Source organism: Pituophis catenifer, unplaced genomic scaffold, assembly GCF_029215685.1.
Source record: "Pituophis catenifer annectens isolate HBS135680 unplaced genomic scaffold, rPitCat1.0.hap2 SCAF_10, whole genome shotgun sequence".
In the NCBI taxonomy this organism is placed as follows: domain Eukaryota; kingdom Metazoa; phylum Chordata; class Lepidosauria; order Squamata; family Colubridae; genus Pituophis; species Pituophis catenifer.
The window spans coordinates 4,875,097-4,887,822 of record NW_027256890.1 but is presented as its reverse complement, the minus strand read 5'-3'; the positions used below and the strand labels follow the sequence as shown (position 1 = coordinate 4,887,822).

Sequence of the window (12,726 nt, the reverse complement as noted above, 5' to 3'; positions counted from 1 at the left end):
CAGAAGAGGGCACTTATCTAGAGTATTTCTTTTTGAAGGTATCAAAATAAATTAAAGCCCTGTCCGTGATTGCTATCAAATACTGTATTTACGTAAAAAGCCATTCTCCTCCCGTCTCCAGCACTGCTGAACCAAATCTGTCTTTTTATGGTAGGCCTGCAAAATACCGCTTTCAAGCCAGACAGAAGCCTAAATTAGCTCCCCCAGCCTCAAGCCTTGTGTTTCTAGCTTCGTTCAGGTTGCAAATCCAAGTTCCCAGCAGCTCTTAACCTTGGTTTGCCAATGCACAGGTAAGTCCCCAAAATTAGCAGGCCGCTTGCGCCCACCTGTTTCTAAAAAGCAGACTTCAGAATGGCAGATGGTTTGACTGTCGTTGCAATCTGAACTCTGCAAGGTTGGGAGGCTGATTTGTGGGGAAGGGGAGGTACAACTGCCGAGAGCCGTTGGGTGCGCGTGTACAGACTGAGCACAAAAATGGACAAAATGAGGTTTGCAGAAAGTTGGTCCATGGTTTGCCAAGAGGAGAAAGGTGAGAGCCAGAAGGACCAGGAGGGAGGGGGGGAGGAGGAGGAGGAGGAGGAGGAGGAGGAGGAGGAGGAGGAAAGGAAGGCTGTTCCCCATTCAAGTTGATGTGTTGATAAGGAGGAGGAGAGAAGGAGGAAGAGATACCTTGGAGGAGGAGGAGGAGGAGGAGTGGGAGGAGGAGAAAAAGAAGAGGAGGAGGAAAGCTGTTTCCCATTCAAGTTGATAGAGAAGAAGAGGAGAGAGAAGAAGGAATAGATATCTTGCAGGAGGAGGAGGAGGAGAAGTGGAGGAGGGGAGAAGAGAAGAAGGAGGAGGAGAAGTGGAGGTGGAGGAGAAATGGAGGAAGAGGAGAAGAAAAGGAGGAGGAGGAGGAGGAGGAGAAGAAGTGGAGGAGAAGAGGAGGAGGAGGAGGAGGAGGAGGAGGAGGAGGAGGAGGAGGAGGAGGAGGAGGAGAAAAGGAGGTGGAGGAGGAGAAGGAGAAAAAGAAGAGGAGGAGGAAAGCTGTTTCCCATTCAAGTTGATGTGTTGATAGAGAAGAAGAGGAGAGAGGAGGAGGAAGAGATATCTTGCAGGAGGAGGAGGAGGAGAAGGAGAAGAAGAGATGGAGGAGGAGGAGAAGGAAAAGAAGAAGAGGAGGAGGAGGAGGAGGAAAAGGAGAAGAAGAAGAGGAGGAGGAGGAGAAGAGAAGGAGGAGGAGGAGGAGGAGGAGGAGGAGGAGGAGGAGAAGAAGAAGAAGAAGAAGAAGAAGAAGAAGAAGAAGAAGAAGAAGAAGAAGAAGAAGAAGAAGAAGAAGAAGAAGAAGAAGAAGAAGAAGAAGAAGAAGAGGTGTCTGATCGATGTCAAATCTGTTGTTACCTTTGAAGGTCCCCAATGAGGATGAGGAAGAGGAGAAGCAAGCAGAAGGGAGGAGGAAGGGTGTTCCCCACTCAAGTTTGTACTGGTGTTAATGGAGAAGAAAAGGAGAAGGAGGAAGAGATATTTTTTCATTGACAATGAGGTCAATGAAGATCAAGAGGAGGAGGAGGAGATTTAGCTTCAAAGCTGATCAATTTCTGTCTTTTCACATGAATGTCAAATATGTTTTTACTACTGAAGGTCCTGGAGGAGGAAGAGGAGGAGGAGGATTGGCATGACTTAAGCCTGGTGAGCAAAATCCTTGCAGAAGAACTTCAAGCTCAAAACCAAAAAAGGTTCAAAGGCAAAGGGAAGCCAATTAAAAAAAGAGACACAAAATAAAAACTCTGTCCAGCCCCAAGCGTCACCTACCCAATACGTTGCAGCTGCTTCTTTCATGGCTTCGGTGAAGGACACAGCAAACCTAGAGACATGGAGAAGAAAATACTTCTGAACGTGATGGACTCGAAAGCACTCACAATCTTTGTGTTCACAGCAAACGGGATCCTTTTTAGCAATTGGAGTCTCATCCAGAGAGGTTCCCCAAAACGGGGCCTTTGACAAAACGGGCTCTGAATCTTAGGATTCCACCACCCAAATGTCCAGAGTTGAGGACTTTCCAAGATGAAGTCTTGAAGAAGGTTGACTTACAGATCCTTTGCTCCAGCCTAAGGAAGGTCCAAACACTCTATGGAGATTCTCTCTCTTTTTTAAAAAACTTTTTATTAAACATTTTTTAAAAAACAAAAAAGGATCTTTAACAACTTTTTCTTTCCAACAATTTCGCATCGGTAAAACATTTCTTACTTATCCATTTCTTCTCCCTTATTTCAATGTATCCTTTATACATATAACTCTAATATTGATTTATTTACATATATACCAGTGTTGGGTTTCAAAAATTTTTACTACCGGTTCTGTGGGCGTGGCTTTGTGTGGCGGGCATGGCTTGGTGGGTGTGGCAGGGGAAGGATACTGTAAAATCTCCATTCCCAACCCCTCCAGGGGAAGGTTATTGCAAAATCCCCATTTCCTCCCAATCAGCTGGGAGGCAGAGAATAGATGGGGGCGGGGCCAGTCAGAATTTTTACTACCGGTTCTCCTAACTACTCAAAATTTCCGCTACCGGTTCCCCAGAACTGGTCAGAACCTGCTGAAACCCACCTCTGATACATACATAAATAACAGCGTACACAATTTCATTTCTACAATCTGCATTTTTTCTGTTTCCTCTTATTTGTTATTACATTTTTACTCCTATATCTTCCTTATTTGATCTTTCCTTGCCTTTTATCTCTCTCCTCTAACCATTCATACAATTTCTCCCACACTATATAATATTCTGTTTCCTCTTTTTCTTGTATCTCCTTTGTAAGTTTGTCCATTTCTGTACATTCCAAAACATTTCTAATCAAATTATCTTTGGTTGGTATATTATTGTTTTTCCAATTTTGTGTGTATATTATTCTTGCTGCTGTGATAATATGAATAATTAAATATTGTTGTTTTTTTTTATAAGACCCTGGGAGTATTCCTAATAAAAATATTTCTGGCTTCATCTCTATATGTTATTTGGTTATCTCTTCTAAGTGTAATCTAATTTTATTCCAATACTGTTTTGCCTTGGGGCATATCCACCACATGTGGTAGTATGTTCCTCTTTGTTGTTTGCATTTCCAGCACATTATTGGTATTGGGAAACATCTTAGCCAGTCTTGCTGGTGGCAAATGCCACCTATAGAACATTTTATATATATTTTCTTTATAGGATACAGACATTGTCAGTTTATAATTTTTATTTTTTATTTTTAATTTTTATTCCATAATTCCTCCAGACTTTTCGTCGGGCCCTGAAAACACACCTATTCCATCTAGCTGGGCTGGCTTGATCCCATCCTCTCAGTTTTAATTGAATTTGGTTTTAATTGGGCTGTTTTTAATATTTTGGGCCGAAATTATTTAATTGTTTTTTAAATTGTTTTTAAATTTTATATGCAATGTTTTATCTTGGCTGTACACCGCCCTGAGTCCCGCAGGAGAAGGGCGGTATAGAAATAAAATAATAATAATAATAATAATAATAATAATAATAATAATAATAATAATAATAATAATATAATTTCTCCCATCTATGGAGATTCTCAATCATCCAGATCACGGTTATATCGAAGGTGCTTTTCCAAAAAGGCAACTGGACTTCCTTAGTTTCGCTTCTCATCCAAGAACTGAAGAAGCTTCTTGGATGAGAAGCGAAAAGCTTTCAAAGAAAACACCGAGAAAGTCCAGTGGCCTTTTGAAAAGAAAAAAAAAAATTTGGGACAAAGATCCAAATAGATGTCGATTGATTCACAGTGTGACAATAAGGAGGAGTAAGAGAACATTTCTTTACCTGGCTTCATCCAACACCTTCTCCATAATTTTGGCCTTCTCCTCAATTTTGGCATCTTCATTAACATCCGTGCCTCCAAAGATAATGCCAAAAGGAACGGGACTTCCTGAAAAATGGAGAATTTCAACAGTTCTTCTTAATCCAGTGGCACAACCTAACTTTTTAACTCTGGGATCTGTGTTGGTTGAAACCCTTCCAAAGAGACTAAAACACATGAAGAATGTTTGCAGAAAATGGGTATGTCTAGTTTAATGAAAAGAAGGACTGGGGGGACATTAGGGCAGTATTCCAGTATTTGAAGGGCTGCCACAAAGAAGAGGGGGACAAATTATTCTCCAAAGAACCAGAAGGCAAGACAAGAAACGATGGATGGAAACTAATCAAGGAGAGAAGCAACCTGGAAATTTCCTAACAGTGAGAACAATCAACCAGTGGAACAGCTGGCCTCCAGACATTGTGGGTGCTTCACCACTGGAGGTTTTGAAGACGACACTGAACAGCCCCCTATCTAAATGGTATAGGGTCTCCTGCTTGAGTTACTATTAGGAAATGGCTATTGTCTAACTAGTTGGTCAGGCAATATATAAACTATCAGTACATGTTTGTCAAAAGGTATTATATTGCTTTAAGACTGTATTGCATCATTCTGTATCCTGATTGGCTAAGCTCTGTAGCCAATGTACTTAAGGAGAAGCCTGAATCATGGCTTGTGGACACTACACCATTTTATCTGCTTATTTGCTGTTACTCTCTACCTGTTCTCTCTGTACGATCACTGTTTGATCATTGCTACTTGTTGCTTTCTACTATTTATTGAATGCTTTAATACTGAACTTGTTCCTGTTTGAAACTCAAGAAGAACTGTTTTATTGCGTAATGACAACAACTGGTAAGAAGACTTTGTACTTGGAATACCCCTGAATTGATATTTTAACTATCGCCTTATCTATGTATGACTTGGATTGTTATTGGACTTTGCTTTACTTTTTTCTAAAAAGTAAAAGACTGCCACAACTCAAGTGTGTCAGTATATTAACTGTGGTTATTCACTCTCAGCCGCTTTCATGTGCATACTCAAGGGGTACTCTGCTCAATAACCCATAACATCGGTTATGAGCCAAGAATATCCTTAACAGTTGCACTAGAACAGGAGTGACAAACTCGACTTCATTGAGGGCTGCATCAGGGTTGTGTTTGACCTCCGGGGGGGGGGGGGGATGGGTGTGGCCAGCTTGACATCATTCGTGTTGGGGGCACCTGTGGCCTGAGCACTCTGCCAGCAAAAACAGACTGCCGAGCTCCGTTTTTGGCTGGGACGGCCTCCTGCAATCCTCTGCCAGCAAAAATGGAGTTGGGGGGGAGCACACGTGCGGCAAGAGGCTGACTCTATAAGCCCCTTGGAGAGGGTTGTAAACCACTGGGAAGCAGAATATAAGTCTAAGGACTATTGCTAGTGCTATTTCTCTTCCTTTTCTCCTCCCTTCCCTTTCTTCCTGTGCAGTAGTTTAGAAAGGAGTATTGCAGGCTAACTCTGCCAACTTCCAGGAGTTCGATCCTGACCAACTCAAGGTTGGCTCAGCCTTCCATCCTTCCAAGGTGGGTTAAATGACCCAGATTGTTGGGGGCAAGAGGCTGCCTCTGTAAACCGCTTAGAGAGGGCTGTAAAGCAGTATATAAGTCCAAATGCTATTGCTATTAATCAGTCTACTGAAACTAGTTTTTTCATGTTCTCTATTTCCATTGCTTTTCAAAACAATCTTTGGCTAAACTCCTAAGCTGGAAGAGACCTTGGAGATCTTCTAGTCCAACCCAAAGTAAAAGCCCATATCCTGGAGAACTGGTCCAACTTGGAAAATGTCTGTGAAGAGGAGTATAAGTCTAAGGGCTATTGCTATTGCTATTTCTCTTCCTTTTCTCCTTCCTTCCTTCCTTCCTTCCTTCCTTCCTTCTTTCCTTCCTTCCTCCCTCCCTCCCTTCCTTTCTTTCCATACCAGTGGTTAGAATATAGTATTGCAGACTAACACTGCCCACAGTTGGCAGTTCGATTCTGACCAACTCAAAGTTGACTCAGCCTTCCATACTTCCAAGGTGGGTAAAATGAGGACCCAGATTCTTGGGGCAATAGGCCGACTCTGTAAAACCGCTTAGAGAGGGCTGGAAAGCACCGTGAAGCGGTATATAAGTAAGTGCTTTTGCTATTTAGCCATATTAAGTGGTCTTTTCAAACAGAAATTCAAGACAAGCCGTCTTTCAGATTGTTTTTGGCCAAATGGAAGCCACCAGGGTGGATAAAAATCAATGATTTTTTTTTTAAAAAAAAGGATTTTTTTGATTTAAATCGGATTTTTTTGATTTAAATCGGATTTTTTTGATTTTTATCAAATTTATTTTAATAAAAAACTTTTGGGGTAAAAATCTATCGTAAGATAGTTTTCTATTTAAGATACATAAATAATTTAGTTTATTCAGCATGAAATGGAGCTTAGTTATGTAGCAGGAGGCTGTATATTCTGCAACACTGGGACTATCGGTGAGTCAATAGTGGGTCAAAGGAGTAGCAGAGATGACAGTTGCTCTTTAAAAATTATGATTTAAATCAAGCCTTTTTACTAGTGATTTAAATCATGACTTAAATTGTGATTTAAATCAACTCGATTTAAATCAAATCCACCCTGGAAGCCACCCATCCTCTCAAACCTGTTCTACCCTGCCCGCCTTGTTGTTACAAAGAAGAGCAGTTTGCATTGTGCCTTTTCAAATCAGGAATCCCTCTGCTGCCAACAGTGATGCTCAAAAGCAGTGATGCTGACAAAACTATAAAACTCCTCCTTTAAAAAAAAATGCATTAGAAGAGTGGAAGGGAAGGGGGGAAACAATTAACTGGACAGTTTTACACTCCATTAAGCTAACAAACAGCAGCGGTGACGGCAGCTAATTAGGAACAAGGCTGCTTTTAAATTCTAGGTGGAACGAGTTCACTTGTTAAAAAGGAATCAGGTAAACTGTCAAGAACTGGCTGTCAGAGGAATTTCGTGACCTATTTTACCAGCTGTTCTCCAATGTCCACTTTTCTGGAGAGGTTGGTTGGATGGTCCAGCATCTCTGGACATCAGCAAGTTGGGAGAGGGAGGGGGATGCAGGCATAATGTAATGAAGCGGGCTCTGATGGATGACCACTGGATAACTTTCTATTCACTCTATTCTAAAAAGCAATGCATCCGGTTGGAAAGAGTACAAACTCAGCCAAGGTCCTTTTGGTTCCTCTAGGAGGCCTCTAAGTTGTCAGAAGAAAGGAACATTCTAATGACATACATCTTAAGGGTTGGTTAGGTCAAGGGGATCCACATGAGTTAAAAGTTGTCCATCGTCAAAAGATAAAAGAGATGCTTCAGTAATCTACAAAAAGAATTATGATTGTTTTGCAAAGAAACTCTGTAATGTCAATTAAAATTGATAAATGTATAGGACCATATGAACTGCTGACTTCAAAAGAATCCTTTGTCTAGAAGGGTATAAAACCATTGTACCTAATTCCTGTCTTTGTTCAACGCTTCATGTACAGAGCCTTGAACCTATTGCGCAATATATATATATAAAATCTGTCTCTGATCAACCCAAAAGTTGTGTTTGTCTTATTAAATCCACAACAGGCAGACACGAAAACAATAATTCACTGATGCAGGGTGGATTTCAACTCGATTTAAATCACAATTTAAATCTTGATTTAAATCACTAGTAAAAAGGCTTGATTTAAATCAACTCGATTTAAATCATAATTTTTAAAGAGCAACTGTCATCTCTGCTACTCCTTTGACCCACTGTTGACTCACCGATAGTCCCAGTGTTGCAGAATATACAGCCTCATGCTACATAACTAAGCTCCATTTCATGCTGAATAAACTAAATTATTTATGTATCTTAAATAGAAAACTATCTTACGATAGATTTTTACCCCAAAAGTTTTTTTATTAAAATAAATTCGATAAAAATAAAAAAAAATCCAATTTAAATAAAAAAAATCTGATTTTTTTGATTTTTTTAAAAAAATCATTGATTTTTATCCACCCTGCACCGATGTTGAAATGCCAATTAAAAGCATTTTTTTGGATAGGACCAATCAACAGATGGCTTCTGTTGAATCCTGGCCTTATTCTCCTGCTAAAATGGAGATTTCATGTCAATAGAAAAGATTTGGGCCTATGGTTAGGCCGAAGAACAGATCCTCAGTGCAAAACATCTCTCTGCCTCCATCTAGGGGTTATGCATATTATTGCAGCCCAGTTATAACAGACTTACCAATGCTATACCACACGTTTTAGAAAAGCAACTTAGACTTTTGTCAAAAAACAACAACACTGTTTTCCATTCCTTTTGTAACCAAAAGACCTTATCTTACCTTGAAGAAGTTTTCCAGCTTTAAAGAGATGGATGCCCAGAGCTGCCTCCAATTTCTCCGAAGAGATGAGAGTTGAAATTGCCAACGGGGACTCATAATCAGAGGTGTCCTTCAAGATACACAAATGCCCAGCAGCTTGTAAATGATCTCTTTGGAAAACAGGAACAGACGGAATATTTTTTTTTAAAAAAGACAGGATATTAGCATTATTATATTATGTTAGTCATCACCTTTAAAGCGCTCCATGGCTTAGGACCTGGGTACCTACGAGACCGTCTTTTGCCACCAATAGCCTCCCACCAACCAGTTCGTTCTCACAGGGAGGGACTACTCAGGGTACCGTCAGTCAAATTATGCCAACTGGCGACTCCCAGGGGGAGGGCCTTCTCTGTGAGGGCTCCAACCCTTTGGAATGAACTGTCCCCGGAGATACGGAATATCCCTGATCTCCGTGCTTTCCGCCGTGCCCTCAAGACCCTGATGTTCCAACAGGCGGGGCTAAACATACGAACATGTGAATGATTTTTTAAATGTTATCTAATTCTGGGTTTTATTTGATTGACCAAACTAAGTAATAATTTTAATTAGCAATTTTATGATGTTTGTGTGTCTATATTTTTCTTGACTGTACACCACCTTGTGTCCTACGGGAGAAAGGCAGTATAGAAATATAATAATAAATAAATAAAAATAAAAAATTAATTTCTGCGGGGAAAATAAGGCCATGAAGTTCTATTTCAGGTAGTCTTCCATGTACAACCAAAATTGGGAACAGGATTTCCACTATAACACAAATCAGAAATTTTTTCTTTCTTTCTACTGTACCAATAACCATGATTTACATTCTTGCTCAGAGGAATAGGCTTGCAAATTGCCAACGATTTGAAACTCATTTCCTAATGAGACTCAGGAGATATATTAGCAGCCGAAAGAATTTTCCTGAAATTGCATCAAACGTTTTCCCACCAGCATGGATTGTAATTGACCAATGGGACTAAAACATACGATGAACGGTTGCAGGAATTGGGCCTGGCTAGTCTAGTGAACAGAAGGACCAGGGGAGACAGGATAGCCATCTTCCAATATTTAGGGGGCTGCCACAGAGAGGAGGAAGGGGGGTCAACCTATTTTCCAAAGCACCCAAAGGCCAGGCGAGGAATAATGGGTGGAAACTGATCAAGGAGAGATTCAACCTGGAAATAAGGAGGAATTTTCTGACAGTGAGAGCAATCAACCCATGGAACAGAAGTTGCCTTCGGAAGTTGTGGGAGTTTCATCACTGGAGGTTTTCAAGAAGAGACTGGGCTGCCATCTGTTGGAAATGGTGTAGGGTCTCCTGCTTGGGTGGGGGGGTTGGACTAGATGACCTACAAGGTCCCTTCCAACGCTGTCAATCTAATCTAACTTTTTCCCACTAGGAATATTTTAAAAAATTCCATTCTCATGTAAACCGTGATATTCCTTGTGATCCTCTATGTAAGTAAAAGCTGGACTTTCAAGAACCTGTGCGGGAAGAGTATTTGCTCAATAACCCCTTGACTTTTTCGTTTTCTTGTCTGCCTGCAACATGCTCAGACGCGTTCTTCCACAAAGTTCAAAAGTTCTTGAACTTTGAGGGAGTACCATGTTTGCACTGTGCATAGAATCAACACACCGGCCAAGCTAAGCTCCAAACACCTCCTATAAAATGGGTGTATTACACAGCCACACCCACACAAATATACATTGTTTGACATCCAGGTTCCAGAAGGCAAAATAACCACCTAAAAAAGTATAAAAACCGCCACCCAAGGACACAAAAGAAGTAGCCAGCATAACGAAACAAACACAAAAAGTTACATTCCCACCATCCGATTTCCCCCATTGCAGATTAAACTCCCATAGATGCACCGAAAGAGGTTTTTTTAAAAAAAAAACAACAACAACCGGGCAATCATTAAAAATTTTAATTTGAATTTTAAATTGTATTTAAATTGTTGGGCCAAATTGTTTAATATATTTTAAATTGCTTTTAAATTTTGTATTTTATGTTTTTTTACCTTTGGCTGTCCACCGCCCTGAGTCCTTCGGGAAAAGGGCGGTATATAAATTTAAATATAAATAAATAAATAAATAAAATAAAAATTCAACAGGTGTAGCCCAGCTGCTTCAGTCTCCTTGACCCGGGTTTGGCGGATCGTGTGAACCCAGACAGCAACACGGGCTTCCCTTTCCACTCCGGACTGGGAGTGTCCTGAGCATCCCCTACGGCCACTGGTCCACCCTTTGCAGCCTTGCCCGGCTGCACCGGACGGACTCCCGCCTGCTCCCCCATCTTAATTGCTCTGCATAGATTTGCACCGGGCTGATTTCAGCCTGGAGGGTTGCAAAGCCTTGCATGGAGGGGGGGTGGCACTTACTGGATCCTCCGGGCGGTGGTCCCGTTGCCCGTCTGGGCTCGCCCGGGAGCCAAGAGCAATAGCCGCATGGCGAGTCGGCAGCTGTGCCCTACTTCCGGCGAGGTCCCTGGCGGCTTCATTCCCTCCTTTTCCAAGCACCGGAAGCCAGGGGCTCCTCTTCCGCTCTTGCCGCGACTCTATGGTCCCGTTCCCTTCGGCAGCAGCAGTCCGCCGTAAGGAAAGGGCCCCCTCCAAGCAACAAGGTGGGCGGCCATGCCGTTCCGCTTAAAGGGGACGCTGATGTTTTTAACTGTGGCCATTTATTCCCCTGGTCATTTTTAAAAAATGTTTTACCGGTTTTTTTATTGTTTGTAAGCCGCCTCCAGACGAGATGAACGGCACACAAATCTGATTGGATAGATAGATAGATAGATAGATAGATGGATGGATGGATGGATGGATGGATGGATGGATGGATGGATGGATAGACAATGAGGGATGGATGAGGGATGGATGGAGAAATAGAGACAGACAGACAATGATGGATGGATGGAAATATTAACAGATTAAAGATTAACAGAGTTGGAAGGGACCTTGTAGGTCATCTAGTCCAAACCCCCCCCCCCCCCCCGCTAGTCATCTAGTCCATCCGGATTGAAGGATGGATGAATGGAGAGACAGACAGATGGACAGACAGACAGACAAAGACAGACTGATGGATGGATGATGAATGGAAAGAGAGATAGAGACGGTGATGGATGGATGGAAATATTAGCAGATTAAAGATTAATAGAGTTGGAAGGGACCTTGTAGGTCATCTAGTCCATCCAGATGGATGGATGGATGGATGGAGACAGACAGACAGACAAAGACAGACAATGATGGATGGATGACGAATGGAGAGAGAGATAGAGACAGACAGACAATGATGGGTGGATGGATGGATGGATGGAAATTTTAACAGATTACAGATTAACGGAGTTGGAAGGGACCTTGTAGGTCATCTAGTCCAACCATCCGCTAGTCATCTAGTCCATCCGGATGGATGGATGGAGAGACAGACAGACAGACATAGACAGACATAGACAGACACAATGATGGATGGATGATGGAGAGAGACATACAGATAGACGATGGATTGATGAATGGATAGCTGGATGGATGGATGGACAGACAAAGACAGACATAGACAGACACAATGATGGATGGATGATGGATGGACGGATGAATGGAGAGACAGACAGATAGACAATGATGGATGGATGGATGGATGAAGAGGCAAATAGTAATATAGACTGCAGAATGTGTGCATGAGTCTGAGATCTAATTCAAAGAAATTAAAAGAAACAGTGCCTTATATTAAGTAGATGATATTCTACTGTGTGCTCTTTATTGTCTCTTAAGAAAAAATATTGTATTGAGATAAATGGTTGCAGAGATGTTTTTTTAATAGCCTAGATTAGTGTTTCTCAGCCTCTCTGGTTTTAAGATGTGTGGACTTAACACCCAGAATCCACAGTTCCTGAATTCCTCAATCCCTTTCAGGTCTCTTTAGCAGCAGAAATGTTTTATTATTCTCAAACCGACTTAAGCAGTGGGAACAGAAATTAAATTGATAACAGTAGCGTGATCAATATTTTTCAGCTGCAGTTGTCAATGAACTTCCTGTCCAAAGGCAAGCATGGTTTTCTCTCTTGTGACTATGTCAGAAAGAAACTGGAAACCGGACAGTCAATCTGTTGACTGTTGAGTTTCCTTAAAAACTCTGATTTCTTTCAGTCTCACCACTATCTGCATTAGAAGAGAGAGAGCAGCTAGTTTCTGATTTTAAAGCAATATCTTTTCAACTTATCTCTCGAAATATAAAGAAGTGGCTTTATCATCTGACATCTCAAGTCTAAACCTTCTTGACTCAGGAAGGCTGGCTTTGAATTCTCTAGCAGAAATCCAAAGAGATAAACACTTTGGGGGCTGTGAAGTACAAAGTCTATCATCCCCAGCCAACATGGGAATGACAATTCAACATCACCGGAAATGCTTAGGGTAGAAAAAGCTGGATTGATTGTGCCTCAAAATCTGTACGGAGAAAAACATAATCTCGCAATAACAATAACAATGATTCAGATTCCAGGAAAAAAAAAAAT

At 41.4% G+C, this 12,726-nt stretch overlaps 1 protein-coding gene across 1 annotated transcript in view; it reads right to left on the bottom strand.

Moving 5' to 3' along the window:
* The window catches only part of GLT1D1 (glycosyltransferase 1 domain containing 1), a 46,651-nt gene extending 35,966 nt beyond the window's left edge, over nucleotides 1-10,685 (bottom strand). Inside the window, exons 1-4 of the mRNA XM_070950577.1 lie at nucleotides 10,604-10,685; nucleotides 8,205-8,353; nucleotides 3,809-3,914; nucleotides 1,792-1,843 (exon numbers count right to left, since the gene is read on the bottom strand). Of these exons, the coding sequence (XP_070806678.1) occupies nucleotides 1,792-1,843; nucleotides 3,809-3,914; nucleotides 8,205-8,353; nucleotides 10,604-10,671 (375 nt within the window). The 5' untranslated portion in view covers nucleotides 10,672-10,685. The remainder of the gene's footprint in view (nucleotides 1-1,791; nucleotides 1,844-3,808; nucleotides 3,915-8,204; nucleotides 8,354-10,603) is intronic.
* Between the last annotated feature and the right edge of the window lie 2,041 nt (nucleotides 10,686-12,726).